Here is an 18,188-nt window from a genome sequence, read left to right as displayed (position 1 = left end):
ATCGTCTCTTTCTAATACGTTGATAAATCTGGTAGACTCAGTGGGGTTTGCTGTTTTCAAAATAGCTTCGTACTTTTTTTTTTTCCCCCCAGACAGGGTTTTACTCCCTTCCCCCATGCTAGTGTGCAGTAGCACAATCTCAGTCCACTGCAGCCTCAATTTGCCGAGCTCAGGCGATCCTCCCAGCTCAGCCTCTCGAGTAGCTGGGACTACAGGTGTGCACCACCATGCCTGGCTAGTTTTTTTGTATTTTTAATAGAGATGGGGTTTCAGCATGTTGCTCAGGCTGGCATACTATTTTATTAAACAAATATACCACACAGGAAGCATTCCAAATATTTTTTGTATTCTTGAGCCCACCGCTTTGATTTTTAAAAGACCTTGTTTCATAAAGTCTTTTATCAAAGCACAGTTTTTGAGTAAATGCTAAAGGTTAATATCTGGTCATGTTCATTTCTTTGTTATCTTATTGTAAATATTGGAGGCAACATTTCAGTTTTGGAAATAGTCAAAGTGGAATGTATACAATAGATGAAGGAATGCAGTTTGAAAAAGAAAGATCTTTAATTGGTAGAAATGAAGGATAATGTAAGATTTTATATTAACTTTTTAAAAAGAAATTACTCTGTAAGATCGAGATGACGACAGCTTGTTTGAATAAGACTTCAGTTGTAAAAAGGTATGGGGAATTTCTACTTGAAAATGTGTCATTAGAATGAGTAGGCATATAAAGTCTGAAGTTTGAGGTGAAAAAACAAAATAGCACAACAACAAAAAGAAGCTACAAAAGACCACCACAGTCTTTATGGAAGTTTGAAATTCTGTTGTTAGAATCAGGGCATCAGAAGGAAAGAGAGATAATGGAGCCACTCTATTCCACAGTGATTAAGGCGATCAAAAATTTTTTTTCAAATTAATATATATGTACATACATATCTATATATTTTTACACATACTTATTTAATATAGAGGCAGGGTTTTGCTACGCTGCCCAAGCTGGTCTTGAACTCCAGGTCTCTAGTGATCCTCCTGCCTCAGCCTCCCAAAGTGCTTGGATTACAGATGTAAGCCACTGTGCTGGGTACACAGTTTCTTTTTTCTTTGAGACGGAGTCTCACTCTGTCTTCCAGGCTGGAGTGCAGTGGTATGATCTCGGCTCACTGCAACCTCTGCCTCCTGGGATCATGCGATTCTCCTGCCTCAGCCTCCCCAGTAGCTGGGACTACAGACACGTACCACCACGCCCAGCTAATTTTTGTTATTTTCACAAGACACAGGGTTTCACCATGTTGGCCAGGATGGTCTCGATCTCTTGACTTCGTGATCTGCCCGCCTCAGACTCCCAAAGTGCTGGGATTACAGGCACAAGCCACCGCGCCTGGCCTTCACAGTTTCTTTTAAGTCCACAACTGATTGCACTATTCTTCCTGTTCATTTGTAATTATTCCTGGGCTTTAAAGTGACAAGACTTGAATTTGTAAGCTCACTGATTCTCCCTTGATAACTCTAGTGTTTGTCATGTATGCTTTGCTTTCTCATGCTATTTATTTTCCCTTAGATAATTAATAGACATAAAGGCTATACCTGGAAATAAAACTTATAATTTATTAACATTTATGTATCACTATAAGAGTTTTTCTCTTTTTTCTTTTTTGAAACGGAGTCTCACTCTGTCACCCAGGCTGGAGTGCAGTGGCATGATCTTGGCTCACTGCAAGCTCTGCCTCCTGGGTTCACCCTGTTCTCCTGTCTCAGCCTCCCAAGTAGCTGGGACTACAGGTGCCCGCCACCAAGCCCGGCTACTTTTTTTGTAGTTTTAGTAGAGACAGGGTTTCACCATGTTAGCCAGGATGGTCTTGATCTCCTGACCTTGTTATCGTCCCGCCTCGGCCTCCCAGAGTGCTGGGATTACAGGCGTGAGCCACCGCGCCCAGCCTTTTCTCATTTTTTTATGCCAGCTAAATTACAGGAAACATAGCATTAGAAGATATTTAGTAACCAACATGCAAGATTTCCTCACAGTGTGCATGCACTTACATACTTTTTCTTGATACGCAACCCAGGAAATATTTCATTCTATGTACTTTTGAACTACACTAAGAGGAATAGTAAATCTTCTATTAAAAAACTTTTCTTAAGGACAGAGATGTTCAATCTTTTGGCTTCCCTGGGCCACACTGGAAGAACCGTCTTGGACCACACATAAAATACACTAACACTAACAATAGCTGATGAGCTTAAAAGAAAAAAATCCCCCAGAAAATCTCATAGTGTTTTAAGAAAGTTTATGAATTTGTATGGGTCACATTCAGCGCCATCCTGGGCCACATGCGGGCTGCAGGCCGCAGGTTGGATAAGCTTGGTTTAGGAGAAGCCTTTTTTTTTTTTTTTTAATTAAAAAATAGCCTTTTTACATTTGAGAGCCTTAGCAAAGTCAGATTTCTTTTTTGGTTTAGTTCAGTTTCCTGTGGTTTGAGTTCAGTAAACTTTATTAGGTATTGTGTGTCGGACACTATGACAGACACTGCATGTTGAGATCTATAGGACATAGTCTGTACCTTTAAGGAATTCATAGTCTACTAGGTGACAGAGAAAGATAAAACACAAAGCTTGAATGCAGAATTCCCAACTTTATGATTAGAGGTATGTCCGGAGCACAAGAGCTGTACAGAGGAGTTGCTTTGCAAACAGACCAGGTAGATAAGACAATGAGCAGCCTTCTGGGAATGGTATAGCTGTGTTGGTCCTAAAACATGATGTTTCCAGTGCAGAACAAATGGTTCATAGGCACAATACCTAGTAGGAATATATCAGTGGGACCTGTGTATTCTTGAAACAAAAAGAGTAGGGAATAGGGTGGGAGAAGTAGGCAGTGTCCTGATCATGTTTGGCTTAGTTTCATAAGATAATGACACATAATGAAATAGTTTTAGGCAGGAGAGAAAGAGTGTTTTACATAAAACATATTTCACTCTAGCAGCTTGGAGAAGGATGAAATTAAAGTATAAAAAGGTAATTATAAGAATCAATTTATGAGGCCGAGATGGAAGGATCACTTGAGGCCAGAAGTTGGACAGCAGCCTGGGCAATATAGCAAGACCGTGTCTCTAAAAAAAAAAAGAGAGAGAGAGAGAGAGAGAGAACGTATCCAGGTTGAGTGATGATGAAGACCTGAACCTGGGTTATGGCAGGATGAATAAAGCTGTTTTGTAGTATTATAAGATACTTACTAAAAACCTTTAATTGAATGAATGAAGCTGTTTTGTAGTATTATAAGATACTTACTAAAAACCTTTAATTGAACCTTTAATTGAATCATTCTCCTTCCTGGCCAGTGTATTCTCTTTTCAAAACATCTCTTTATTTTCCTCTCTTACTAACATTACTCTCAGTTCCCAGGCTCAGACATTTACTGATTCTCCACTCTGTGCTCTTCTGGATGCTGATTCTTGCTTGGATTTTGTATCTCAGAAGGTTCCCCAACTCCACCTTTATTCTGGAAAAAAAACTTGAACTTTCTTATTGTTCCCTGGCGAAAGGAACATGAAAAAATATTTTTAAAATAAAAACTTCATTGGAAAAGGGCGTGATAGAGCATGCCTAGAAAATCCCTATTTATAATTAGAAACATAATACAGCCCCAGTAGATATATTTCTACTTCCATGGACCTGCGTGAGATAGATTTATTTTTCTTTTTTCTTACAATCTGGGTCTTTCAAAAAGTAATTCCTTCTGAAACTACCTGAGGTTACTGAATATCCAGAGGTCACTGAATATCCAGAGGAAACCTAGAATTAGCCTAGTGTTTCAAGGGATTTAATGACTCAGACCGTTTGCTGGCTTGGGTTTTGAGAAGTCCTATATTATTCCAGCAGAAATGAAAGCCTGAGCAGCAGTTGGAACCCAGAGTTAAGAATTAATTGATGGCCAGGCACAGTATTTCACACCTGTAATCTCAGCACTTTGGGAGGCTGAGGTGGGAAGATTGTTTGAATTCAGAAGTCCGTGACCATCCTGGGCAATATAGTGAGAACCCATCTCTAAAAATTAAAAAATAACAAACAAACTTTGAAGTAAAATAATTAACTGAAAAAGTAAAACATGGAGACAACTATTGTTATAGAAAGCTCAATCTCACAGTGTAGATCAGCAAATTAGGCTCTAATGCAAGGTTTTTCAGTTGGAGCATTCAATATTGACATTTGGGCTAGTTTTTTTGTTGTTGGAGTGGAGGGTTCATATATGTTTTACAGCATATATGGCCCCTCCTTGTTCTTAGATACCAGCAGCACTTCCCCAGTTGGGTCCACCAGAATGTTTGCAGACATTGCCAATGTCCTCAAGGGGGCAAAAATTACTCTTCATTGAGAACCATGGTCCTGGAGAGAATGGTGTTAGAGTAGCAACTTCAGTATGCCACTAAATAAATTCTTGTTATCCAATTAATTCCTCAACTTTCTTAGCACCACATAGTTGTGGTTTTCTTTCTACTGTTCTATCCATTTTTCCCTTGGAGACTCCTTTTAAACTTTTTGTTGGTTTCTTTCAGGATTTTCTCTGAAAAAATAATAAATTATACAACTAGAAATGTATGTAGTTTATAAATTTTAGAATCAGTTTATCAATTTCTACTAAAAAGAAGCCTACTTGGAGTTTGACTGGAATTGTATTGAATCTGAAGTTCTACTTGGAAATAATTGACATCTTAATACTGAGACTTCTGGTGAATGAACACAATATATCTCTTCGTTATTTTATTTGGGTCTTTTAGTTCTCTCATGTTTTACTCATTCCAGTCTGTTACTCTTATACATTCTTTATTATGTTTATTCCTCCTCCTAAGTATTTAATTATGCTATTTAAGACAGGGTCTTGCTGTGTTTGTCAGGCTAGCCTTGAACTCCTGGGCTGAAGAGATCCTCTCGCCTGAGCCCCCTGAGTAGCTGGGACTACAGATGTGTGCCCCCACACCCAGTTTTTATATTACTTTAAATACTTTTTTTCTTCATGTTTAAAATTTTTCATTGCTATTATATATGGATATATAGTTGAGTTTATTGCCCTTCTATCCTTTGACTTTGCTCAGCTGTTTAGTTTTAGTACTTTTTTTTATAGCTTCCTTGGAATTTTCTATATAAACAGTCATGTCTCTCTATATTAGTAAAAATATCAGCCCTTCCTCCCTCCCTCCCTCCCTTCCTTCCCTGTTTTCTTTCTTTCTATCACTCTTGCCGCCCAGGCTGGAGTGCAGTGATGCAATCTCGGCTCACTGCAACCTCTGCCTCCTGGGTTCAAGCGATTCTTGCACCTCAGCCTCCTGAGTAGCTGGGAATACAGGCACACACCACCATGCCCGGCTAATTTTTGTATTTTTAGTAGAGAGGGAGTTTCACCATGTCATTGGCCAGGCTGATCTCGAACTCCTGACCTCAGGTGATCTGCCTCCGAAAGTGCTGGGATTACAGGCGTGAGCCACCATGCTTGGAATACTTCTTTCTTTATAGTATGCATGTCTTTTATTTATTTTTCTTGCCTGATTGAAAATAATATAAAGAAAGCCATCAAATCTTTCTATTTATGCTTAACTATTTGCATTAATTTTTTTTTTTAAAAGCTATATAAAGAACTTCTAATATTACACATTACTTTCTTGTTACTGGACATTAAAGCATCTGTTTTTTCTGTTTTAGGCCCTGGAGATGTATAAGGATGATTGGAACAAAGTGTCGGAACATGTTGGAAGTCGTACTCAGGATGAATGCATCCTCCACTTTTTGAGACTTCCCATTGAGGACCCATACCTTGAGAATTCAGATGCTTCCCTTGGGCCTTTGGCTTACCAGCCTGTCCCCTTTAGTCAGTCAGGAAATCCAGTCATGAGTACTGTTGCTTTTTTGGCATCTGTGGTGGACCCTCGCGTGGCATCTGCTGCAGCAAAAGCGGCTTTGGGTACGGACTTCCCTAAACCATCTCCTCAACAGAAAAACTCAGTTTATCTCAATTTGAATATTACCAGCCATTACATTCATTTCTTTTAATGTAAATAACAAAAATCAGATATTACCTGTGAAAGATACCATATTCTTTGTGGAAGTATTACAAAATTTTTAAGTAATGCGTCTTAAAATTAAGAGCTTTAGGAATTGGAGGGACAGAGGTTTTTTATTGTATATTTTGTGATTAATTTATAATTTGGTATAACTAGCAAAGGAAGTCATTTGATATTCATGGGTTACACATTAATTATAACTAGAACTTCGTCACATCATAGAACTCTTTCTTGGTTTTATGGGTGTTTAATCCTTGCTGTTTTTGTTTTTTTGATTTATTAATCTAGTAAGCAAAGTTAAAATATGGACAGCAGTTTTGATTATTGCTGGTATGAGTTGAAAGATCTCTTATATCAAGGCTCTGTGATGTGTAGGATAAAATGTAGAGCCATAGAATTTCATTATTATTTTTTTAAATCTCATTTAGTCCTCTCATTTTGCTGGTGTAGAGGGACTGAGAGCCTGAAGAGGTTGCTACACCTAAGACAATAATATTGTGTTGGGTTTCCCGATGGTGGTTTTACACTGAAGCAAATTTTTGTGCAAAGTTAGATTGCTGTTCCATTTTTATTCTTGAACCAGAGGAGTTTTCTCGGGTCCGGGAGGAGGTACCGCTGGAATTGGTTGAAGCTCATGTCAAGAAAGTACAAGAAGCAGCACGAGCCTCTGGGAAAGTGGATCCCACCTACGGCCTGGAGAGCAGCTGCATTGCGGGCACAGGGCCCGATGAGCCAGAGAAGCTTGGTGAGTCACTGCTGCTTTCAAGGGACAGGGTTAATATATGTTTGTATTCCTGTCAGCTTACTCAAGTAATTGGGTTTACCTGCACTAAAAAGTGAGTACAATGATCAGTATAAACTTGTCTTTTAAGATTAGTACATGATTTGTTTTCTCTTGTCTGTTTCTTTTGGTAGCTAGAACTAAAAAAATTGTCTTGTAATTGTTAATGGTATTACAGTTGTGAATTATCTGGTTACTGTTTGTAGATCCAGGTTTTGAATAGACAGATAGAAGAATACTGAAAGATGGATGGAACTGTAGGTGAAAAAAAAGAAATGACTTATGATTATGTTAATTTATATGTTGCTGAATGGGTTTCAGTTCATTGTTTTGTGGGTTTTCTTAGCTGAGGAGAAAATCCTGTAACATAAAATTCCTCATTTTAACTGCTTAAAAGTATAATAGCTTCTGCTCTATTTACAATGCTGTGTGTCTATCACCACTATCTAATTCCAGAACATTTTCCTCATCCCAACAGGAAATCACATACTTATTAAGCGGTCACTCCCCAGTCCTTTTGCTCTTCAGCTGTGGTACCCACTAACAATCTGCTTTCTGTGTCTATGGGTTTGCCTATTCTGGACATTTAATATAAACAGAATCATGTAATATGTGGCCTTTTGTGTCTGCTTCTTTGACTTAGCATGTTTTCAAGGTTCATCCATGTTGTAGCATCCATCAGTACCTCATTCTTGTCAGTGCTGACTATTTCTTTGGGTGGATATAACCAATTATATTTATCTGTCATATACCCAATTATATTTATCTGTCAATTCATGGACATTTTGTTTCCACTTTTACACTACTATGAAAAATGCTGCTATGAACACTTATATACAAGCTTTTTTGTGAACAGAGGGTTTTCACTTCTTTTGATTGGGTATATACCTAGGGGTAGAATTGCTGAGTTACATGGTAATTTTGTTTACCTTTTTGAGAAACTGCCAGCCTGTTTTTCATAGTGGCTATACCATTTTATGTTCCTACCCATAATGTATGACATTTCTAAGTTCTTCACATCCTTGTCAATACTTATTTTTCTATTTTTACCTTTAATAGCCAGTCTAGTGGTTTGATGTTGGGGTTTGTATTTGCATTGATGATTAATAATCTTGAATATCATGTGTTTATTGGCCATTTTTATGTCTTCTTTGGGAAATACCTACTCAGATTCATGGCCCACCTCCCCGTTTTTTTTTTTTTCTTAGTAGACTTTATGTTTTAGAGCAGTTTTAGGTTCATAGCAAAATTTGGTAGACATTACGGAGTTCCTGCATACCACCTGACTACCCCCCACATGCACAGTTTCCCCCACGACGATCAATATCCCATACCAGAGTGGTACATTTGTTGATAAACCTACTTTAACACATCATCATCAACTGCAGTCCAAAGTTTTAGTTTATTCTGTAATTGATTCTCACATGTTGAACCACCCTACCTTTTTTTTGTTGTTGTTTTTTGGTTTTTATTTTGATAAATCCAACTTGGCCTTTGTAAATAATCCATTTAACATGCTATCAGATTCAGTTTGCTAGTGTTTTGTTGAAGATTTTTGCATCTGTATTCATAGATTGTTTGTAGTTTTTTTTTCTGTGATATCTTTGTCTAGTTTTGGTATTAAAGTAATACCAGCCTCAAAGAATAAGTTAGGAATTGTTCTTTTTTTTTTTTTTTTTTTAAGAAAAGTTTGAGGAGCTTTGGAGTTAATTCTTCTTTAAGCATTTGGTAATATTTACTGGTAAAGCCATCACATCCTGGGCTTTTCTTACTTTCTTGATTACCGATTCTGTCTCTCTTTTTCTTTTTTTTCTTTTCTTTTCTTTTTTTTTTTTTTTGAGACGGTGTCTCACTCTGTCACCCAGATTGGAGTGCAGTGGTGTGGTCTTGGCTCACTGCAACCTCTGCCTCCTGGGTTCAAGCAATTCTTCCGCCTCAGCCCCTGCAGTAGCTGGGACTACAGGTGCGTGCCACCACACCTGGCTAATTTTTGTATTTTAGTAGAGACGGGGTTTCACTGTGTTGGCCAGGCTGGTCTTGATCTCCTGATCTTGTGAACCACCCGCCTCGGCCTCCCAAAGTGTTGGGATTACCGGTGTGAGCCACCGCACCCAGCCCTGATTCTGTCTCTTAACTCGTTATAATTCTACTGAGATTTAAACATTTCTTAATGAGTCAGTTTTGGTAGTTTGTGTCTTATAGGAATTTATTCGTTTCGTGTAGACTATCTAATTTGTTGGCAAAAAACTTATAACAACAAAAAGGGGAAACAACTGGAATGTCCATCATCTGATGTGTGATAAGCAAAATGTAGTATATCCATACAATGGAATGTTACTTGGCTATAAAAAGGAATGAAGTATTGACATATGCCACATCATGGATGAATTTGGAAACATTTGGTAAGTGAAAAGCCAGTGAAAATAGCCAATATACTATATGATTGCATTTATAAGAAAAGTCCTGAAGAGGGAAATCTATAAAAACAAAGTAGATTAATGGTTGCTCTGCATAGGTGGAATGGAGGATTTGGGGTTGATTGCGAAAGGATACCTCTTTGAAGTAATGAAAATGTTTTAAATTTTACCATAGGGATGGTTGCACGTATCTGTTGATATGCTAAATTTCATTGAATTGTACTCCTTCAATGGGTGAATTTTATATTATGTGAATTACATCTCAATAAATTGGTGAATTCTATATTATGTGAATTATATCTCAAAGCTATCTTTTTAAGTTCATAGTGTTCTCTCATAACTGTCAATAGTAATGTCCTCATTTTCATTACTGATTATAGTAATTTCATCCACTTGCTTTTCTTGTTTTAAAGTCAGTCCAGGTAAAGGCTTGTCAATTTTGTCTCTTCAAAGAACCAGCTTTTTTGTTTCATTGATTCTTTGTTTTTCTGTTCTATAATTTCTCTCCACTCTAATCTTCATTTTTTCCTTCTGCTTGCTTTGGGTTAAATTTGCTTTTTTTTCCTAGTTGTTTTAAGATAGTGTATGTTATTTGAGATCTTATTTAGTAATGTAGGTGTTTACAGCTCTATGAATTTCCCTCAGTACTGCTTTTGTGACATTCCATAAGTTTTGATATATTTATTTATGTTTCTGTTCTTCTCAAAGTACTTTGTAATCTTTTCTTTTCTTTTCTTTCTTTCTTTCTTTCTTTTTTTTTTGAGATGAAGTTTCACACTTGTTGCCCAGGCTGAAGTGCAGTGGTGCGATCTTGGCTCACTGCAACCTCTGCCTCCTGGGTTCAAGCCATTCTCTTGCCTCAGCCTCCTGTAATCCCAAGTACCTGGGATTACAGGCACCCACCACCACTCCTGGCTTATTTTTTTTGTTGTATGTGTGGTTTTTTTTTTTTTTTGTTTTGTTTTTTTAAGTAGAGATGGGATTTCACTATGTTGGCCAGGCTCATCTCGAACTCCTGACCTCAGGTGATCCACCTGCCTTGGCCTCCCAAAGTGCTGGGATTACAGGCATGAGCCACTGAGCCCAGCCCCTGTACTTTGTAATTTCTGTTGTGATTTCTTCTTTGACTCATTGGCTATTTAAGAGGATGTTATTGTGAATTTTCATAAATATGTAAACTTTAAAGATTTTCTTCTTTTACTGATTTTTAGTTACATTTCATTGTAATCAGAGAAGGTAATTTGTGTGATTTCCGTATTTTTAAATTAAGACTTGTTTTGTTGCCTAACATGTGGTCTATTCCAGACAACGTTCTTTGTGCATTTGAGAAAAATAAGTTTTCTGTTCTTATTGGATAGGGTCGTTCAAGTTGTCTACTTCCTTGTTTATCTTTTGCATAGTTCTCTCCTTCATTGAAAGTGGGGTATTGAAATCTCCAACTATTATTGTTGAATTATTCCTTCAGTTCTGTTTTTGCTTTATATATTTAGAGACTCTGTTGTTGCTTATATGTTTATAATTGTTACATCTTTTTGTTGTATTGAACCTTTTATCTTTATAAAATGTCCTTTTTGTCTTATATAACATTTTGTGTCTTAAAGTCTATCTTATATTAGTATACTATTTCAGATGCTGTTAGGTTTCTGTTTACTTTTTTTGTTGTTGTTGAGATGGAGTCTGCCTCTGTTGCCCAGGCTAGAGTTTAGTGGCATGATCTTGGCTTACTGCAACCTCAGCCTCCACCTCCTGAACTCATGTGATCCTCCTGCCTTAGCCTCTCGGGTAGCTGGGACTACAGGCACATACCGCTGTGCCCTGCTAATTTTTGTATTTTTAGTAGAGACGGGGTTTCACCATATTTCCCAGGCTGGTCTCGAACTCCTTGGCTCAAGTGATCCACCCACGTCTGCCTCCTAAAGTGCTGGGATTACAGGTGTGAGCCACGGGGCAGGGCCTGGTTTCTGTTTACACTGAATCACTTTTCTGTCTTGTTACTTTCAGTCTCTTTGTTTCTTGGTATCAAAAGTGATTCTTACAGACTGCATTAACATCATTGTATTTGAGAAGTTGAAACTTAGATTCTACCTTTGTTTCTACCCTTCATAGCCATAGGACTTTCAAAAGCAGTTTACCTTTGCTGGTTAGCTCTGAATTGTCTCATCTGTAGAAAAGGTATTATTAGATACTTTCTGTAATGTATCGTTTACTAGTGCTGTTTTATGATGTCAGAAAGGAGACATTTTTGCTATTAAGGACTTAATTACCTGTTTCTCTTTAATCAGTCTTAAAGAGAAGTGCACTTAATAAAGCAGCTTTATATGTAGTACAGCTTCTCAAATGGAAGTGCCCTTATATGAAAGGCTGTTTTTTTTTTGAAATGGAGTCTTTCACTGTCACCCAGGCTGGAGTGCAGTGGCGTGATCTCAGCTCACTGCAACCTCCGCCTCCCGGGTTCAAGCAATTCTCCTGCCTTCCAGTATATTCCCAGCATGTTTTACATTGTTCATTAATATTTTTCTTTTCTTTCATTGTGAAACTTTGTATGTCTGCTGATTAAAGAATTATAGGTGTCATTCTGCCTAATTATTTCCATCTTTATCTCACCTGTATGAAATTTATATACACTGTGCTTTAGATACAATGATTTTCATTTGTCTGTTTGTTTGTTTATTTTTGGAGATGGAGTCTCGCTCTGTCACCCAGGCTGCAGTATGGTGGTGTGATCTCAACTCACTCCAACCTCCACCTCCCAGATTCAAGCGATTCTCCTGTCTCAGCCTCCCGAGTAGCTGGAATTACATGTGTGTGTCACAGCACCTGGCTGATTTTTGTATTTTGGGTAGAGACGGGGTTGCACCATGTTGGCCAGGTTGGTCTCCAACTCCTGACCTCAAGTGATCTGCCTGCCTCAGCCTCCCAAAGGGCTGGGATTACAGGCGTGGGCCACTGTGCCTGGCGTATTATTATTATTTTTTAAGACATTGTCTTGCTTTGTCACTCAGGCTGGAGTACAGTGGCATGATCATAGCTCATTGCAATCTGTACCTCCCAGGCTCAAGTGATTCTCCCACCTCAGCCTCACAAGTAGTTGGAACTACAGGCACATGACACCATTCTTGGCTATTCTTTTTCATTTATTCTTAAAATAAAGATAATAGGAAGTAAAAATTAAAATTGCTAGCTATTGCTCTCCAGAACATACCATCTGAACACCTAGTGCTCCATTCTTGGCAGTTCAAGTGGATATCAGTGAGGTCCTTTCAAGTCTCAAATCTTACCATTTTTTATGAGTTTGCATAGGGCCTACCCCTGTTGTTCTTTCTACTTTGTTTGAATTAAGTGCCAGTCTAGCCATCTCATTTTGCTTATACAGAAACATTTTTTCAGATTAATGAAGCCTCTCATCCCTGCTGCTGGGGTTTGGATATGGTTTGTTTGTCCTCGCCAAAACTTGTGTTGAACTTTGATCCCTAATGTGATGGTGTTGGGAGGTGTTTGGGTTGTGGAGGCAGATCCTTCATAAACGGCTTGGTGCTATTTTTGTAGTAGTGAATGAGTTTCCATTCTCACTCTTGGGGAATTGGATTAGTTCTCCTAGTAATGGATTCATTCCCCTCAGAGTGGGTTGTTATAATTTCAGGACCCTCCTCAGGTTTCTCTTCTTTACACCTGTCTGCTTCTCCTTTGACCTCCTCTGCCCTGTTGGGACACAGAATAAAATCCTTTGCTAGGAATCGGGACCATGCCCTTGAATTTCTTTTTTTTTTTTTTTTTTTTTTGAGACGGAGTCTCGCTCTGTCCCCCAGGCTGGAGTGCAGTGGCCGGATCTCAGCTCACTGCAAGCTCCGCCTCCCGGGTTCACGCCATTCTCCTGCCTCAGCCTCCCGAGTAGTTGGGACTACAGGCGCCCGCCACCGCGCCCGGCTAGTTTTTTGTATTTTTTAGTAGAGATGGGGTTTCACCGGGTTAGCCAGGATGGTCTCGATCTCCTGACCTTGTGATCCGCCCGTCTCGGCCTCCCAAAGTGCTGGGATTACAGGCTTGAGCCACCGCGCCCGGCCATGCCCTTGAATTTCTAAGTCTGTGGAACTGTGAGCTAAATAAACCCTTTTTCTTTGTAAGTTACCTAGTTTCAGATATGCTTTTATAGCGCCACAAAATGGACTAAGATACCAGCCCTCTGCGCAAATTATTGTTTTAATTCTTCTTAACATTGTTACACCTAGAGCACCAGCTCTTTGATTTATTTATTTATTTATTTTTTTTTTTGAGACGGAGTCTCGCTCTGTCGCCCAGGCTGGAGTGCAGTGGCCAGATCTCAGCTCACTGCAAGCTCCGCCTCCCGGGTTCCCGCCATTCTCCTGCCTCAGCCTCCCGAGCAGCTGGGACCACAGGCGCCGCCACCTCGCCCGGCTAATTTTTTGTGTTTTTAGTAGAGACGGGGTTTCGCCGTGTTAGCCAGGATGGTCTCGATCTCCTGACCTTGTGATCCGCCCGTCTCGGCCTCCCAAAGTGCTGGGATTACAGGCTTGAGCCACCGCGCCCGGCCCAGCTCTTTGATTTAAAAGTAATTTGAGAGTATCTATAATTCTTAGTTTGAAATTAACTTATTTTCTTTTTTTATGTGAAGACTGAATTTAGCAGGCCAAGTCACTTCTCTGTTCTTCTTTCCTGATTCTGCACCATCAGACAGTACCCAGCATAGGCTGGAAAAACCTGGGACTAATGAAGCCTGGGTCTTAATTTCCTAAATGTTTTGAGTCAGTGAGATTTGTGTACTTTGCCAAATGAGGGATGTGTTTTTACATGTACGTTTTGAAAACATATTTTGGTAGATGATACCATAGAGCATTAGTGGCTATGAAATAGGCTGCAAATTTAGCCATTTCTAGTTTACTGAGATTTGAAACAAGACTAAAGTACCTAGCAACCTTGGTTTCTTTGGGAGACCTTTGAGTTTCTTTTTAGGAGAATCCTTTGGAGGAAGTAACTTTTATTTTTTTTTTTTTGGCAAAAGCAAGTAAACTGAGGCATGGAGAGGTTACATAGGTATGTAGCTGAACCAGAAATTTAGCCTAAATCTCTCTAATCCCAAAGCTCTGCTTCTCTTCACTGTAGCAGGCTGCCAGAAGTAAAATATGTAGGTTTGTCTGTGTGGTTTTCATTCATTGAACAAGCATCTTTAAAGGCCTAATAGCTCCAAATTACTGTTCTGTCTTAGATACTATGGGAAATATAATACTAAAGAGCCCAAGCCCTCTTGAGAACTTAACACCTGTCTCCTGAAATAGGCAAATGCATCAGTCAGAGCAGCTGTGGTTGACTTCCTCTATATGCCACTGAATACCAGCAAAACCCACAGAAGTCTGGGTGCCATGGCTCATGCTTGTAATCCCAACACTTTGGCAGGCAGGAGGATTGCTTTAGGCCAGGATATAGAGACCAGCCTGGTCAACATAGCAAGACCCCATCTGTACAAAAAAATAGAAATAAAAAAATTAGCTGAGCATGGTGGTGCAAACCTTTAGTCCTAGCTACTCAGGAACACAAGGTGAGAGGATCATTTGAGCCCAAGCTACAGTGAGCTGTGATCCACACCACTGCATTCCAGCCTACGTGACTAAGCGAGACCCTGTCTCAAATAAAAACCAAAAACCTTACACCAAAATTCAGTCAGTGTCATTCAGTGCATGAGCCTGTGCCAGAGAAGCTTTCTTGGACATAATCACAAAAAATCAAACTCAGTGTATCATATTGTCACATCATTTCTTTGTGTTCTAGATGCTAGGATACAGGTAAAGTAAACCAAAATTTCTCCCCTTTATGTTTTATATTTATCGAGTGTAAGATTGACAGCAATCTAATCAAATAAGTAAAACTTAGCGTGTATAGATGTAATTATTTATGAAGAGTATGTTGGCTGATGTGCTATTGTGAAAAGCAAAGCAGGGTTGCAAGAATATGAGTAAAGTGTGGGAATTACAATTTTAAATGATCAGGGAAAGTCTCATTGAGAAAGTGACTTTTGAGCGAAGATGTAAATAAGGTGAGCAAGAGTGCTATGTAGACATGCAGTGTAAGAGTGTTCCCAGTATTGGGAGAAGCCAGTGTAAAGCCCTCTGGGTAGGAGGTACCTGGCATACTTGAAGAACAGCAAGGAGGCTCATGTAAAGTCATAATAGCTCGATTGGTGGGGGAGGGGAGGATATGAGATGTTAAGGTAATTTGTGGATTATTGTGATGTTTACTTTATGCAAAGTGGAGGAAGTGGAGCAGTTTGACCAAAAGAATGTCAGAATCTGACATATGTATTTGAGACAGGGTTTCACTCTGTTGCCTAGACTGGAGTGCAGTGGCACAATCTTGGCTCACTGCAACCTCTGCATCCTGGGCTCAGGTGATTCTCCCAGCTCAGCCTCCCGAATAGCTGGGACCATAGGGGTGCATCACCACACCTAGATTTTTTTGTTTTTTTATAGAGGCGGGGTTTTGCCATGTTGCCTAGGCCGGTCTCAAACTCCTGGACTCCAACAGTCTGCCTGCCTCAGCCTCCCAAAGTGCTGGGATTACAAGTGTGAGCCACCACGCCTGGCCTGAGTCTGACCTATATTTTTTCAAGTCTTACTCTAACTGTTCAATTGAGAATATACTCTCATGTGGAAGTCATTAAATTGATTTATTATTTAGATAACATATATATGATTTTCAAAGAAAATTTTCTTCACTACATAACTAAGGCTTTTATTAGAAAGCTCTATTAAAGATTTTATTAAATTTTTCTTTATGTTTTTATTTTTATTTTTTAAAGAGACAGGGTCTTGCTATGTCTCCCAGGCTGGATACAGTGGCATGATCATGACTCACTACAGCCTTGACCTCCCGGGCTCAAGTGATCTCCCAGTTCTGCCTCCAAGTAGCTGGGACTACAGGCGTGCACCACCATCCTGGGCTACTTATTTTAGTTATTGTAGAGACAGGGTCTCACTATGTTGCTTAGACTAGTCTCAAACTCTTGAGCTGAAGCCATCATCCCTCCTTGGCCTCTCAAAGTGCTGGGATTACAGGCATGAGCCACTGCGCTCAACCCAAGGCCACATTTTATGCTTGTGTTTTGCTAGGATTACAGGTAGATATTCTTTTACATGACTTGGAAACTAAACAAAATTGCCTATCTTATAATTTGTTTACTTATAGCAAACATACTGATACATTGATAGGATAGCACAGTGAAATCTTGTATACCTACTAGTTAGGTTCAACTTTTTGATATTTAGCCTTCTAAATAAATGTTCTTTTTCTTGAATTATTATTATTATTATTATTATTTGAAACGGAGTCTCGCTCTGTCACCCAGGCTAGAGTGCAGTGGCACGATCTCCGCTCACTGCAAGCTCTGCCTCCTGGGTTCTCACCATTCTCCTGCCTCATCCTCCCAGTAGCTGGGACTACAGGTGCCCGCCACTACTCCCGGCTAATTTTTTGTATTTTTAGTAGAGATGGGGTTTTACCGTGTTAGCCAGGATGATCTCGATCTCCTGACCTCAAGATCTGCCCGCCTCGCCCTCCCAAAGTGCTGGGATTACAGGCGTGAGCTACCGCACCCAGCCTGAATTACTTCAAAGTAATTTGAAGACATGATGATTCTTTGTAGCCTAAATAGTCCACCATATATTTCCTAAGGATAAGGACACTTTCCTAAATCAGTTATTTAACACAATGATTTTAGTCCCTTTTTAGGACACCAGCGCTTTCCCTCAAGAGAGTTGGAATGTACTTGTACATTCAAGGGGCTAGTCAAGGGTTTGTCAAAAACCTTTTGTTGTTACTGTCATTTATATTTCCTGATCTCAAGTATTAATTTCATTTCTTTTGCTACTGAGTGGATTTACTGTCTGCATCTCAATTCTGGTTTGGACAGATTTTGAGGGATTAGGTTAATTGAAGTGTTTTCCTTGCAAGTTGATGACTTTTGGTGAAATTTAATCACAAATAGAATAATCAGAGTTTTTAAAAATATGTCAATGAGTAGATTGTCTACTGAGCTCCTTAATAACCTATGGAATACAGGTTTCCAATGAGTACATCTTGAGCCAGTTGTCACAGCTCTGTGTTAACCCAACTAATCATTCCTAGTTTTTAAGAAGGTTAAGGACTAGTCTAGACATTATGAGATTAAGATAATCCTGACAATAAATAATACTGAAGAAGTAACTTTCTAAGAACATATAGCCCAGAAATGACTGTTAGAATTCTCGCCTCAGATACTATTCATAGCTTATAAGTAGCCTCACTCTTCTCACCATGAGGATTTCCATAACATTATTTTTAAAGTCAGGCACTTCTAAAACACCATGTGTGAAAATACCCTAGGCCAATGCATGTAAGAAAAATGTGGAACCATATTTGATCATCAGACTTACATCATGTGGAATGGGCTGCTTTCTCTTTGTTATATTTAAAAGGCTCTTTCAAGTATTGTAAAAACATATTGAAATATATACTCTAACTTCTGAATAGCTCATAATTGGACATTTAATTTCTAAGGACTGACTAGGATTTATGTGACTTTCCTCATATTTATTAGGTAGTAGGATGTATATTTTCAGGAAGAAATTGACTTTTGTTACAAAATATAACTGTCTGCCTTTGGGAGATTGTTTCATCAAATCAGGCATTTTGGATATTTGATATATGCCTCTTGCTGTGGGCAAGTCATGTCATGCGACATACAGTTAATACCCTCTACCAATTGAAGCTATTTTTTTGTGCTACACATACATGAAAAAAATAATTTCAGCATTTGGGGCGTTGGCGATAAAATGAAGTATAGTATTATTTGTTCATGGAAAACTCTACATAGGAAGGGCTGTAAGAATTATTATACAGGAGCCAGGTGTGGTGGCTCATGACTGTAATCCCACCACTTTGGGAAGCCGAGGT

At 39.0% G+C, this 18,188-nt stretch overlaps 1 protein-coding gene across 3 annotated transcripts in view; it reads left to right on the top strand.

The window, feature by feature from the left end:
* The window catches only part of SMARCC1 (SWI/SNF related, matrix associated, actin dependent regulator of chromatin subfamily c member 1), a 197,754-nt gene that overhangs the window by 111,938 nt on the left and 67,628 nt on the right, over positions 1–18,188 (top strand). For all 3 annotated transcript variants that reach the window (XM_028844071.2, XM_015131071.3, XM_077992467.1), the window contains 2 exons: positions 5,692–5,950; positions 6,634–6,795. In XM_028844071.2, coding sequence (XP_028699904.2) covers positions 5,692–5,950; positions 6,634–6,795 — 421 coding nt within the window. The remainder of the gene's footprint in view (positions 1–5,691; positions 5,951–6,633; positions 6,796–18,188) is intronic.

This window comes from Macaca mulatta, chromosome 2 (assembly GCF_049350105.2).
Source record: "Macaca mulatta isolate MMU2019108-1 chromosome 2, T2T-MMU8v2.0, whole genome shotgun sequence".
Taxonomy (NCBI): domain Eukaryota; kingdom Metazoa; phylum Chordata; class Mammalia; order Primates; family Cercopithecidae; genus Macaca; species Macaca mulatta.
The sequence above is the reverse complement of the archived record's forward strand: the minus strand, read 5'-3'. Positions and strand labels throughout refer to the sequence as shown.